At 53.4% G+C, this 12,938-nt stretch overlaps 1 protein-coding gene across 1 annotated transcript in view; it reads left to right on the forward strand.

Annotated features, from left to right (window-relative positions):
• The window catches only part of MSI1 (musashi RNA binding protein 1), a 28,535-nt gene that overhangs the window by 14,652 nt on the left and 945 nt on the right, over positions 1-12,938 (forward strand). Inside the window, exons 5-12 of the mRNA XM_009642834.2 lie at positions 3,069-3,117; positions 5,143-5,225; positions 5,867-5,984; positions 7,581-7,661; positions 8,943-8,999; positions 11,937-12,005; positions 12,131-12,285; positions 12,771-12,836. Of these exons, the coding sequence (XP_009641129.1) occupies positions 3,069-3,117; positions 5,143-5,225; positions 5,867-5,984; positions 7,581-7,661; positions 8,943-8,999; positions 11,937-12,005; positions 12,131-12,285; positions 12,771-12,812 (654 nt within the window). The 3' untranslated portion in view covers positions 12,813-12,836. The remainder of the gene's footprint in view (positions 1-3,068; positions 3,118-5,142; positions 5,226-5,866; positions 5,985-7,580; positions 7,662-8,942; positions 9,000-11,936; positions 12,006-12,130; positions 12,286-12,770; positions 12,837-12,938) is intronic.

Raw genomic sequence — 12,938 nt, forward strand, 5'->3', positions numbered from 1 at the left:
CTTGCCTCCTGTCTGGGTCCTGGGCCTGCTGGGGTCTGGGGCTTTGGTGGGAGCCAGCCATGGTACCCTCCATCCCCTCAGCAGTCAGCGCTTTGTGCAAGGGTCTGCCCGGGTGTTTGGGTAGCGCTGGGCCTCTGGGATCCCGATGACCTGAGGCAGCCAGTTCCCATGCCCTCCCCTAGCGCCAGGCGAGGTGATGGTAAGAGCTAGGAGGGACCTGGCGTCAGGCCAGACCCCCTGGGCAGGGTGCTGGAAGTAGCTGCTCCCTGTGGATGCAGGTGAGGCCTTTCTCCCAGCTCTGCAGTGTGCTCCGGTCTGCAGCCTGTCCTGCTGGCTTCTGTAGGCTCCTGGGTTGTGGGGCCCTGCTTTATGTCACATCACTGGTTGCGTTGCTGCCTGAGACCACCCAACTCATCTCACCCGTTGCCTTGGAAGGAGATGAGAAGATGCTCCTGTATAGGTTTTGTTGTCAATGAAAGCCACCAGTTGTAGCTACGCATAGAGTTGGGGCCCTAGAGTTGCGTAGGGTGAGACTATTTCACATATTATGTGTATATATGCATAGATATCTATCTAAGATTTAGTTCATGTCAGGAAACAGCTTTCAAATAGATTACATGTGTTACTGTAAATAACAAGGGGTAATGGTTTTAAACTAAACCAGGGTAGGTTTAGACTAGATATAAGGAAGAAGTTCTTTACAATGAGGGTGGTGAAACACTGGAACAGGTTGCCCAGAGAGGTGGTGGAGGCCCCATCCCTGGAAACATTCAAGACCAGGTTGGACGGGGCTCTGAGCAGCCTGATCTAGTTAGCGGTGTCCCTGCTCCTGCAGGGGGGTTGGGCTGGGTGACCTCTAGGGGTCCCTTCCAACCCAAAACATTCTATGATTCTATGATTCTATGTTTTTGCAAGATGAGTACGTTTTGGGGTGCTGTGTAGACACCTGATCTCAAAGCACCAGCAGAAACTTAGGAAAAAGCTCAGACAGAGGAAGGCTGCAGCTCTCCTCTTGGTGTGCCAAATGCAATTTGGGATGATGCAGTTGCACGTCTTCTGGTTCTGAGTGCTTGAGTGCCATGGGAGTGCCTGGGACATTGCCCAGGCCATCGCTGTGAGGTGGTTTTGTGTGTGGATGTGTGCGGAGCTCTGCCACTTGCAGCTGCTACCGCCGCCCAGGCTCTGTGAAGAAGAGGTTGCTGGGGCTGGTCAGACAGAGCAAGTCAGCAGCTGGGCTGTGCTCATCCCCACTGGGTTTTTCTTTCTTGTGCCCATCTCTCATCGCGATGGGTTTGTGGGCTTCAGCTACCTGAGTGGAAGTCCTGAGGAGCAGCACTGCTGCAGGGTGCCGTTGACGCAACTTTCTCCCAGGTTTACTGGGGAGGACAGCTATGTGCCCGGCCCTTCTGAGAACTGGATGGAGGAATGGATCTAGCTTTAAAAACTAGCAAAAACAGATGGTAAAGCTTCCTGAAATATTTTTAAGCCTTTAAGGCACATCAGGTTTCCCCCAGCACATGACATTTGTGCTGGCACCGTGAAGGGAAATGGTGCAGGGGCAGGAGTGAGCAGTGATGAGGAATGGCAGCGTGGTGTGCTGGCTGTGTCTTGGAAAGCTGCTGAGGTGTTGCCTTGGGTCTGTGTGAAGTCTTATGTCCCCCGTGGCTCTGGCTGGACGCCTGGCACGTTTCTCAGGTGTTTGCTGACTTGGCCGAGGGAGGCTGAGCCGGGATGGGAAGAGCGCGGGATGAGCTGGAGCCAGGTTGTTGTCACCTGGCTCTTGCGGGGTGGACATGATGGACAAGCCCAAGGGCATCACAGATGATCTCTGTCTGCTTGTGGTGGCACATTAGCAAGGAATCTATCCATCCTCTTGGCACTGAGGTGGAGCCGGGTGTTCCTGTTTTGTCCTGGGGGGGCTGAGGCTAGGAGCCCTCTCCCTTCCCTGACTGAGGCCATGGGCTCTCCACGAGTGAAGCTGGTAGGTGCCTGCACTGGGGCTCGGCCCTCACCGGCAGGCTGTTCTGGAGAAGGCAGTAATGCAGATGCTTTCTGGGGACAAGGCAAGGGAGTAATCCTTCCACGGAGTTGGGGCGCACGGGGCTCGCTGCTCAGGGAGCGGCTGTCTTGCATGGAGGAAGAGGAGGAGGAGGAGGAGGAGGAGGAGGGCCGGGGCAGCTGCTGGCCGGAGACTGCTGCCGCCTCCCCTGAGCACTTGCATGTCCAGTTTCATAATCGGATTAAGGCAGTGGTATTAGAGACGAGGGATGGGTCAGTGGGACAGGTTTACACCGGGGCTTACACGGAGGGGATTGCAGTGTATTTTTTAACCCTGCTTGGCCTGACCTGCGGAGCGGTGCAGATGCGTCTCTGCAAGGCAACACCCAGTGGGAAGATGGGGGGGAAAAGTGGCACCAGGCGGTGATGTGCTCGCCGGGGAGGAGAGCAGCCCCAGGCCGGCTGGGGGATGGGATCTGGCCGCCCCTCCCCCCGGGAAGGCAGCCCTGCTCGGGCCTTGCAGTAAATTTGCTCTAATTACAGCCTCCAGCAGTGGGAAACCTCACTTAGAGGAAAGGCTCCTCTGGGGTGGGGGCGGGGGCGCTTCCCAGCTTTCCCAGGCAGGCTCTGTTGTCTGAGGCCTCCGCTTCCCCTGTCGCTGGGAGGCCCCTTATTCCTCTCCCCTCTCCAGCTTTGCTTCTCTCCCCCCCTTTAATTCTCCTCTCCTTTGAGGCTGGGATTTGGGAACAATGCCTTCCCTGCTCCTTGCCCCCCGGCTGGAGCCGCAGGCAAACAATCGGGGTCGCTTGCTGCCAGGGGCCGGGCCGAGGGGGCTCAGCCCAGCAGCACCTGCCCCGGGCTGGTGGGGGACCATGCTGGCTGTGGCCTGGGGACGTGTGTGGTATGGTAGCTGATGATTGTGTGCATGCACACCCTGTTTCCTTCTTGGGGATGGGAGGTCTTGTCTTGATCCCTTCTGGTTTGGAGAGGCCCAGGAAGCTCTGCACAAATGGGTTGGAGGATGCTCGTGGCAACGGCAATAGTCTGATCCAGAGCTCTTCTCTTTGCAGGTGGACGATGCAATGCTGATGTTCGACAAGACGACCAACCGACACCGAGGTGAGAGCGGTCATCTGGCCTTAGGAGAGGGAACTGTGGAGGGTTTGCCTCCTGCCTTGCCTAGGGAGGGGTTAGTGTCCCAGCAGCAGGGCATGTGGGTCGCAGCTGCTCTTTATCTTGCCTCCAGTCGCCCCATCCTTTTGCATCTGCATCCTTTACCAGCGTCCCTTGCAGCACAGAGAGCTTTTGTCCAGTGCGTTTCCTGTGCTGTAAACTCGCCGAGTTGCAGATATGTGAGAGGAGGCGGCCCCCTCCCCTGCCCGCTTACCTCCATGGCTCCAGCCTGCAGAGTGTGTCTTACCTTGTCCCGAGTAATCTGAGCTCCGGGAAAGCTGACACGAGAGCATGAAGAGTGCCTGCCTCTCTCCCCTTCCTCGGCTCGGAGCCCGCTTATGCTCCCAGGTCACCTTTTCTTACCCAAGTCTTGCTGGTGGAGTCTGGTTACAGGATGGGAGCAAGGCTGTAATATTTGCACTATCTGGACCCAGCCCACCCATGGGTGTCCCTGCGTCTCGCTCCCCTGGTGAGTCTGCAGACCGATTGCCCCAGAGCGCGGCAGGGCTTGACACTAGCAAGTAATGCATCAGCTCAGAGATTTATTGGCAACAACTTAACCTGCAAACTTAGCTTTGGTGTATTCCAAATTGGGGCCAGTAACAGCCCTGTGCTGGACCACTCTCATGTCTGGGTGGTGTTTGAAGCACTTCCAAGCACCTCTGCCCCTGGATCGGCGAGGGAACGCTCCCTTCTGCTCTTGCTACACTGTGTGCCCTTCAGGTTTTTCCTTTTTTCTAAAGCCATTAAATCTACTTTGATTGCCTGGCCTAGGATGTTGTTCCAGCTTCAGCTTATAAGGGAAGAAGTGTTAACCTCTGTTCCTCCATGAGTGCCTCTCAGTCACTAGTCCAATTAAAGAGTTGTCGGGTATTTCGGAAGGAGCAGGGGGAGCTGCTAGCCACTGTGTTGGCAGCGTGGGGCTCTGTCCAGGGTGCAGCAGGCCTGGTGGGAGTCTGGTGCGGCTCAGGACTGGTTTCGGCTCTTGAACTACCGAGCCTCTCTGCTCACGGGTGCTGAGGTAAATGGTGTGAAACTACCCGGGCACAGACAGACAGAGGAGTTTATGGAGGGAAACTTTTCTGGCAGTATGGAGAAAAAGTGGGGTTCTGGGCAGCAGATCCCTGTCTGTTTTTTAAAAGTTATTTTGAAGCACCATGGAATCGGCCAGTTCTGGAAAGCGGAAAGCTCTGCTTAATCCCAGCTTGCTTGTAAGACAAGCTTAAAGACATCTTCCCATCTGCCTCAGTTTTCCGGAAACGTCTGCAGTCAGCTGAGAGGAGTTTAGTCTGCCCACCCGAGCTGGTCTTTGCCAAAACTGTCAGCAAAGGGGTTGGTGAGAGAAAGGAGGTGTGAGTGTGGGCCAGGGGCCAGGAACATCCTGTCCTGTTTTACCCCAGATACTAACCTTACTTTAGTGAAACTTTGCAAATCGCTTAGCTTGTTTATATCTGTCTTGCTCTGTGCAACTGCATTTCTTATACTTGCCTGCTTAGACAAGGCTTTGTGAGTGGTGACTGAAGAGGAAACGTGCAGGGTGTTATTGCTGGTGGGGTGTGTTTAGCGAGGATGGTGATGTCCTGGCAAGCAGCTGTTCATTTCTCCACTGACTTTCTTTGTGTGAGCGTCTGTCTGCTGGGATCCTCCCCGGCATTATCAGCCATGTGGTTTGCCTTGCAAATAGCAAAGTTAAAAAATATACTTCATTTTGAGAGCAGTTGGGTTCAGAGAGGGTGGGAAGTACAGGATGAGGAGGAAAGGGGAGTCTATGAGGGGATGCTCCTGTTTTTCTTGTGCATAAAAGCAGGATTTGCTGGAGAGGGAATATGAGTGACAGCTGGTTTAGAAAGGGTTGATTATACCATCCTAGAAGCCTGTGGCTCCTTCTCTCGTCCTGCCAATAAAAGGATGTGGGTAGCGGGTGCAAACTGTAGAGCTCTGATCTGATCAAGGAGTTTTGCCTTTCTTCAGGTTTTGGGTTTGTCACCTTTGAAAGTGAAGACATTGTGGAAAAAGTGTGTGAAATCCACTTCCATGAGATCAACAACAAAATGGTGAGTGTCTGGGGCAGAACCCAGGGGAGGAGATACAGAGACATGGGATGGAGAATGGGGCAGTGGCACAGGGGTGGGGTGTGAGGCACTTGGGTCCCGACGTGCTTTCTCTGCAGTGGGGAATTGGATTGAGTCTTTTCCCCAAAATAATGGCAGCCAGTCTGAAAAAGAAACTTGCAGTGTGGAGGTGAACCAGCACGATACTGAGCTTTCAAGGAGGAGAGCTAACTATAACGGGGAATTGTGCAATACTCGGAGGTTTCAAAGTTACATGAAACCTCTTGGTGGCCTGGGAAGGGGGCAGGCGTTACCTTTATTCAGGAATGAGGAAAACTAGGCTTTGAGGCCCTGGCGCAGGGCCAGGCAGAGCATCAAGGGCAGCACCAGGAGGAGGAAAGCAGTGTTTGAGCTCCCCATTGCCTGTGGTGGCCGCAGAGCGAGAGGGAAGGCTGGCAGTGTGCAGGCCAGAGGCAGGGATGCTGGGGAGGGACAGTGGGATGGGCTGCCGGCAGTGGCCAGGGCTGGGAAGTGCTGTCGCGATGGGCAGCCCTGCCTGGCCTGCAGCCCGGCTGCTGCCTGCGCTCTGTGGCAGAGGTCTGTGCTGGTGGAAGCTGAGCCTGATCCTTACTTTCTTGTGGCAGGTTGAGTGTAAAAAAGCCCAGCCGAAGGAGGTGATGTCCCCAACGGGCTCGGCACGAGGGCGGTCCCGAGTCATGCCTTATGGGATGGATGCCTTCATGCTCGGGATCGGCATGCTGGGTAAGCCCAAGGACAGATCTCCTCCCCACCTCCCGGTCGTGCCAGGCAGCAGCTTAAAGGTTTTATTCCGAGAGCAGGCAGGGCTGCCAAGGGCAGCTCTCCCTGGTGCAAGGCCGGGGACGCTGGGGGGGTGCCCGGTCCTGTTTGCGATCACAACTTGCCCTCTGGTGGCACCTGGAAAAACTGCAAACTTGTCACTGCTGCCCTGTGACAGCTGGAGCTGGCAAGACACAGCCATGTGCTGGGCAGCTCTGGCCCTCTGCAACTCCATTAACGGTCCTGCAGTGCCGTAGCATATAGACTGTAATTCTTTAATGGCTCTCGTGGAATAGGATGCAACTACATAGCTGAACTGAGCATGGACTAGTGTGCGCCCAGGCATCTTCCTCCCATACTTCTACAGGCTTTCTGATGAATTAGTTGATTAAAGAGCTCCCGAGCTTCCACTTGAAACAGTCATCCATGTAAAAGTCCTCACTGCCATTTAAAGACTATAAAAATGCCCTTCAAGTTCTACTTAATCTTTGTCTCACTTTGTTCCTTCCCTCTCAGGGATAGCAAGTATCTGGTATTGCAAGGAAAACCATACACTTATCGTGGGACTGTTTTGCAGGCTGGGTTTCATGCCTGTCAATGATTCTAAGGCAAATGTGTTCAGATAAAAGATTTAAAAAAAGAAAAAAGTCCTTTATAGCTCCCACTTCTAGGTCTATAAAGCCCCGTGCCTGGATCTGAGAGTCATGATCCTTCGAGCACGGGTGCTGTTCCTGGCTTCTCTCCCTCCCTCTATTCGTTCTAGCCAGGCTTGAGCTGAACCAAGCGCACACTGTTTGCTCAGGATCATCACTGGTGTTGCTGGGCAGGCTGTACTCAGCCTGGCTCTCCTTGCTAAGCCTGCCGAGTAGCAGTTAGTCACTGAACAAAACCCCAAAAGGGCATTTTTCCCCAATGTTTTCACTTGACTTATTGAAGGAAAATAAATCTCCAGCTTGGGGTTTTGGGTTTTGCCTTTTTTAAGCCATCTGAATTTAAAGCAGCAAGGCTCAAGCTGAGTCATTGGAAAATCCACATACGCATGTCTTGGGAGATCTCAGATCAAATACTCATCTCTCATTCAGTGCCCTGCCTTCTCACAGGCTTGTTCTGTATCGGTGGTCAGCTTCCCGGGGAGCGGCAGGAATTGTCCTCCCGCCTGATGCCAGGAAGAAGCGCTCTGCCTGCATTTGCCAGTACTTCTAGTGCAAAAGTGACTCAGAGCTATTCAGCTCTTCAAATGCCCTCACCTCCCTGATCTCCTCCTATTTGTAAATCCAGCTGATGCATCAGAAAGCTTTAGTCTGCAGAGCTGTGAGTTTCTGAGAAGGAAATCTCCGTGCCCTTACATGTTTGGAGTGAGGAAAAAACTAAACGGGCCTGCTAAAACTCTTCTGCAGATTTGCATGTGTGCAGATTCTGCCCAGCAATTTCCTGGGGTTTCTGCTTTTAGCCCTGTTTGTGCTTTCTAACACTAATGATCGCATTGCTCATGAGCAGCCAGGCACTGAGGACATGGACCCTGCAAGCTTGCAGTAACAGAGCCCTTTTCTCTTCCCCCAGGTTATCCAGGCTTCCAAGCTGCCACCTACGCGAGTCGAAGTTACACTGGCATTGCACCTGGCTACACTTACCAGTTCCCTGGTGAGTGGTGCTCCTTGCTTGGTTTTTTGGTCTGCCTTCAGGTGACGGGAGTCCTTGGCATGATCTGTGACCCAGGCTCTGCCTCTTTCACCCTTTCCCCTGTTTGGTCTTTCTTTAAATTGGAGACGCATGTGGAAGGGGGAGGGGAGAAGCTCTGGAATAGGTGGGAACAGCCTGTCCTTCATTAGGATTATCCTCACACGCCAGTGGCAGGAAAAGCCCAAGGCTCCTCTGATGCCCTTTATGTTCGCCTCCTCTGTAGGGCTGCTGCTGTGACACAGAAGGGCCCCTGCAGCTCTGCCTGTCTTGCTGCCTTTGTGTATGTCTGTCTCTCTTTTACCAGAGTTGCCACCACTCTGAAAGTAGCACAGAATTTTAAAACATGGCTTTCCATGGGCCAGGGAACTCCTAGGCACCCGAAACGCAGGCGCCTGCAATGCTACAGTTGTGTTTCTGAACTGCGCCTGGACCACTCACAGCCTCCAGAAAACATCTGCTGGGGTGGTGGGCTGCAGATCCCCCACAAACTGGGTGGTTTCAAGCTCCCAACCCCACCATATGCACAGAACATGGACTCTGCAAGCAATGGCTGTAACCTGCTGTGCCGCAGCTGCTCACAGCTTTCAGGGGCCTCTTCTCCCTCCCATTCTCTGTGAGGCAAGGGAATGAGGCAGAACACACTCAGGGAAACAACTTGCTATTTTCTAGAGAAGTGGCAACTCTGAGCATCCCTTCCTTACTCCATCCCTCAGTGTGATGGTTTATTTATGAAGTCTTGATGTTAGGGGCTGGGAATGGGAGATTTCCTCTTTGCCTGAGGTGAGCCCAGGCTGACTGTGGCTGAAAGTTGCTGTTGCCTCCTAGCTGTCTGGAAGCTCTCCATGAATCCAGTTTATGGGTCTCAGTTGTAGTGGCTTCAAGCACCTCATTGTAAACCCATGCCCAGATGAGTGTGGCACACACTGAGCACCACTGGCCCAGCAGCCAAGAAGTCAGATTCGATGGGTCGCAAAGCGGTACTCCAGGGCAGACCTGAGGCTGCACAGTGAAGCTTGCACTTGCCCTGCCTTGGCCAGATTTATTCTAAGGATAAGTGGATCCTTTCAGTCTCCAGGGCAGGAGTCCAGCACCTTTCAGCACCAGTTATAAATTAAAGAAGGCACTGGCCTGGTCGCACTCTGGCTGCAGGCTGCTCCCCCAGCAGACCCTGGCTGCTGTCTCTGCGGGGTCTCCCTCGGGGCGTTTGATGAGTTCCTAAGCTGTCTTGCATTTCGTTTTTAGAGTTCCGTGTAGAGCGGACCCCTCTCCCGAGTGCCCCCGTCCTCCCTGAGCTCACAGGTCAGTCCCGCTCATTTCCTAAACTCACAAGCTGGAAGGGGAGAAGGGGGCTTTGGGCTGTTCCAGTGGTGTCGCTGCTCCATGGCATGGAGCAGTTAGACTGGAAACATTCCTTATTTCCTCTTCCATCTGTATGAGCTCCATCCAAAGCTGGGGCTGGAAAGATGGAGAGGCAATCAGGTCCATGTGTATTGCCTCTGAGAAGGGCAATGCAGGGCATACCAATTGAAGGCATGTAATCCTTAGATGGCCTTTCCTGCTGCTTGCCTCATTTTTAGCTCCTCGCCCCAGGCTGGGTGTAAACCAAATATGGAAAACTGCAGAGAGCAGGGTGACTTCTCAAAGGCCTACAAATGACCTTAACCCAAGCTGCTTCAAGGACGAGATTTGGAGTGCTGGGAGGAGGGAGAGGGTGTGGGGGCACTCCTGGTTACTCTAATCCCATTTCCCTGTGCAGGAGGGGCTGCAGGTAATGCTCTCCCTGCTCCGGGTGGTGTAGCTCCCCAGCTACTCCTACACAGGCTTCCTGGACAGAAGCAAGCGTGGTGGGACTCTACAGTAAAGTCCCGCAGTGCTCGTAGGGAACTGTGGAATGAAACAGGGGCAGAGGACCATTCTCCAGGGACTAGTCCTCGGCTCAGTGTCCTCACAGTGCCAATACCCTCTGGATCTTCAGCCCCTGGGTTGTGTGCGGTGTGTTCTCTCTAGGTGATGCTCCTTCTGTTGACTTTCCCCTCCATGGCCATGTTTTCCCCAGCTTTGTCCTGTCCATGGTTTTTGTTGTAGAAAAGCAGCTTTGTGTAGCACCCTGCTCCCTGTGTGCCATCTCATTTCTGTGGTGTTCCTCTTCTCCAGCGCTTCCTTGCCCCAACCTGTTTCAGGGTTTGAATCTCTCTGCAATGAGGGTGTGGAAAAGCTTCCTGAGAAGCTCTCCTGGAATTATCAGTACAAACAGGCTTGAGAGGGGGTTTCTGTGGCACAGAACCATGTCAATCCTCAGGGATTCTCCATTCCTGAGGATGCTGAGGTTGGCAGCCACCAATGAACAAATTGCCCTGAGGGAGGTAGGGGGACACTAAATCCTAGCTCCCTCTTAATAAAACCATTCCCTGACACCATGTATGCAACTACACGAGCACCTGATCCCCATCTCTGAGCCTTTTGGTTGCCAAGCAAAGGAGACGCGGGCCCAGTGTGTATTTACATGTGTGTTTTTCAGCAAAACCCATAAAATTTGTAGAGGAACATTGGTGACTTAGTGAAAGTGCTTTTCCCTCCAAGGTCCACCCCCGGCTGCACTGTGTCTTTTTCAAGCGGAGGTGAATTGCCCGGGCCCTGGCTGTCACCGGCGGCTGGGGTGCACCAGGGCTCTGTACAACAAGAAGTTATTAATGCCGCTGTCCTGGCTGGGTGCCATGTTAGCTTACAGTCCTGAGTGTCTCGCTGAAGGACCAGCTGGGGATCGTGGCATTCTTCCCTTGCCGTTACGCTTACCTACTGTTAAACAGTCACTGTGCAGCCTCTTGGCTAGGCCAAGAGCTGTGATTCCCATGTATAGGCTGGAGTTGGTCCCACGAAGGGCAGGGCCCCCTTCGTTCCTACAAAGGCCCAGCGAGCTGTGCAGTGCTCGAGGGCCCTTGTGCCTTCAAGTGGATGCGTGCGTGTAAATGGGCTGCGCTTTACGGGCTTGGCAAGTGGAACTGAGATGAGGGGATGGCACAAGCAGGGATGATTGCTCCAGCATGCAGGGAGCTAACATGCAGGTGCTTTGTCATCACAACACAAACCCCGTGTCTCAGTACATAGACTGCAAAGGCAAGAAGGGTTTTTCCTGGAAAAAGAACTGGAGTCTTTTTGAGAAGACCTGGCCTCCTTTCTCAGTAAAACCGCATTCATTCAGCTGTGTGTTAAAGCAATGATTGGGCAGGAGGGTGGCTGCCAGCAGCCTTTCCTCCCTGGAACAGCATTTTTGGGGGTGATGCGAAGCAGCAACATGCTCACGTTGGCCCAGGGCCTGTAATGAGCGGCTAACCCAGATATAAGCCTCATATGACGTTTGCTTGAAGCAGGCTGGTGCCTGCTACTAAATATTCCCTTATAAGCTAGTCTGGGTTTCAGCCTTAACGCGATTGATTTGTTCTGACCTCTTTTTATGGTGCTCTAAACAGAATCACAGTGAATTTCACATTCAAGCATGAAATGCTGACCCAGTCATTTTAAGGGCAAAGAGAAACATACTGGCTAGATGCCTCCTGCCCTGAGGGCTGGATGCCTGTGGCAGTAGAGTTGGGAATTAGAACTGCTACATATAAATTAAGACTTTATGTTTTAATTAAGCCATTTCTAGTTTCTGCTCCCTAGGTATATGTTTCCCGCTCTTCTACACTGAACGGCAAGGGGTTGAGCACTTCAGGAGCAAGACTCAGAATGGGGAGGAATGGTGCATCTTGAGAAGAGTAGAGAAACAGGGAGAAAGAGGCTGTTAAACTGTTACTCAAGAATAGTACCAAGGGACAGAGAGGAGGGGCTGAGCTTCAGGATGCTGAGCTGCCAGCTGCTGTGTTTCTCCACGTTTACAGCCAAAATCTGGATCTGTAGCTTCAGATTAACTGCATCTTGCAAGCTAAGTAGCAGCAGGATACATCTGAAATTGCCCACTTCTGGTTCAGCTCTTCCACGTCGTGCCCTCAGCTGCTCCAGGGGGTGGGCTTAGCAGAGCATGGCTAGTGAGTTCCCCTGGACATTTGCTGTGCAAAAGGGTACCAATAAATGCAGGGCTGTGTGCTCCCCTGTTGTCATCTGTGGATGTCCTGTGTGAGGCACTAAGCCAATATGTCTGTGTGGGTCTGGGATTTTGCAGCAGGAAATGAAGGCTCTTGTTGAGGAGTTTCTCATGTAGCCACAGTGCCCCTGAGGTGCCTGTTCCTTCTTTTCCAGCAATCCCCCTCACTGCGTATGGACCAATGGCGGCAGCAGCGGCTGCGGCAGCCGTGGTGCGAGGGACAGGTAACTGCCACTTTCCTCCCTGGCGCGGTGTCCTATCACAGAGGTTTGCGATGGGCTGCGGGAGGGGGGTGGGATGGGGTTACATTTTTGGGATCTTCACTCTGTAGTTTTGCTGCCTCCCATAGGTTCCACCCCCAGTCGCACCGGTGGATTTCTGGGCACCACCAGCCCTGGGCCGATGGCAGAGCTTTATGGAGCTGCCAACCAGGACTCAGGGGTCAGCAGTTACATCAGCGCTGCCAGTCCAGCCCCAAGCACCGGCTTTGGCCACAGCCTAGGGGTGAGTGTTCCCTATCGGGCTCTGCCCAGGGAGAGGAAGATGGAGAGTGGCACAACCAGGGCTGCCTCTCCATGTGGTGATGGGGGTGAGCTGCGGTGGGTGGCCCCCTCTCAGCCCACGGCCCACATTCTGGTTAAGAAATACTACCCACCGCAGTGTCTGCCATGCCACTACTGACCACAGGCAGATGGTGCAGAACGCAGCTGTTCACTTGGAGCCCGCATCCCTGGGTTCTGCTGGCTCTCCCTGGCCACCATGCAGGGTCCTGATCTCCAGACGTTTCCCTGATCTGGTGCAGACTTTTCAAGAGCCTGTCTTGGCCCTGACGCAGTGTTCTGCAAGGTGATGTGCTCTTTAGACTTGGCACCTCCAACTGAAACCAGCTTTCCCAGTATCTGGGCTGTGACTGAATTTGTTGTGGTAGTAATTCTCCTTCACTTTTCTTTTGTTTGCTTAAGAGTGGGGTTTTAACTCTTTCTTTGCAGGGTCCCTTGATTGCAACAGCTTTTACCAATGGGTATCACTGAAGCTGGGGACCAAGGAGGCAGGAGGTAAGAGAGCTTCGAACAGGAATGGGTAATGAAAGGAGTGAAGATCTGAGCTGGCCCTTGTGCTTGGGCTCTCGGCAGGAGCTGTGGATGTGGCTGGGGGGG

Source organism: Egretta garzetta, unplaced genomic scaffold (genome assembly GCF_000687185.1).
Source record: "Egretta garzetta isolate BGI_Z169 unplaced genomic scaffold, ASM68718v1 scaffold7, whole genome shotgun sequence".
In the NCBI taxonomy this organism is placed as follows: Eukaryota; Metazoa; Chordata; class Aves; order Pelecaniformes; family Ardeidae; genus Egretta; species Egretta garzetta.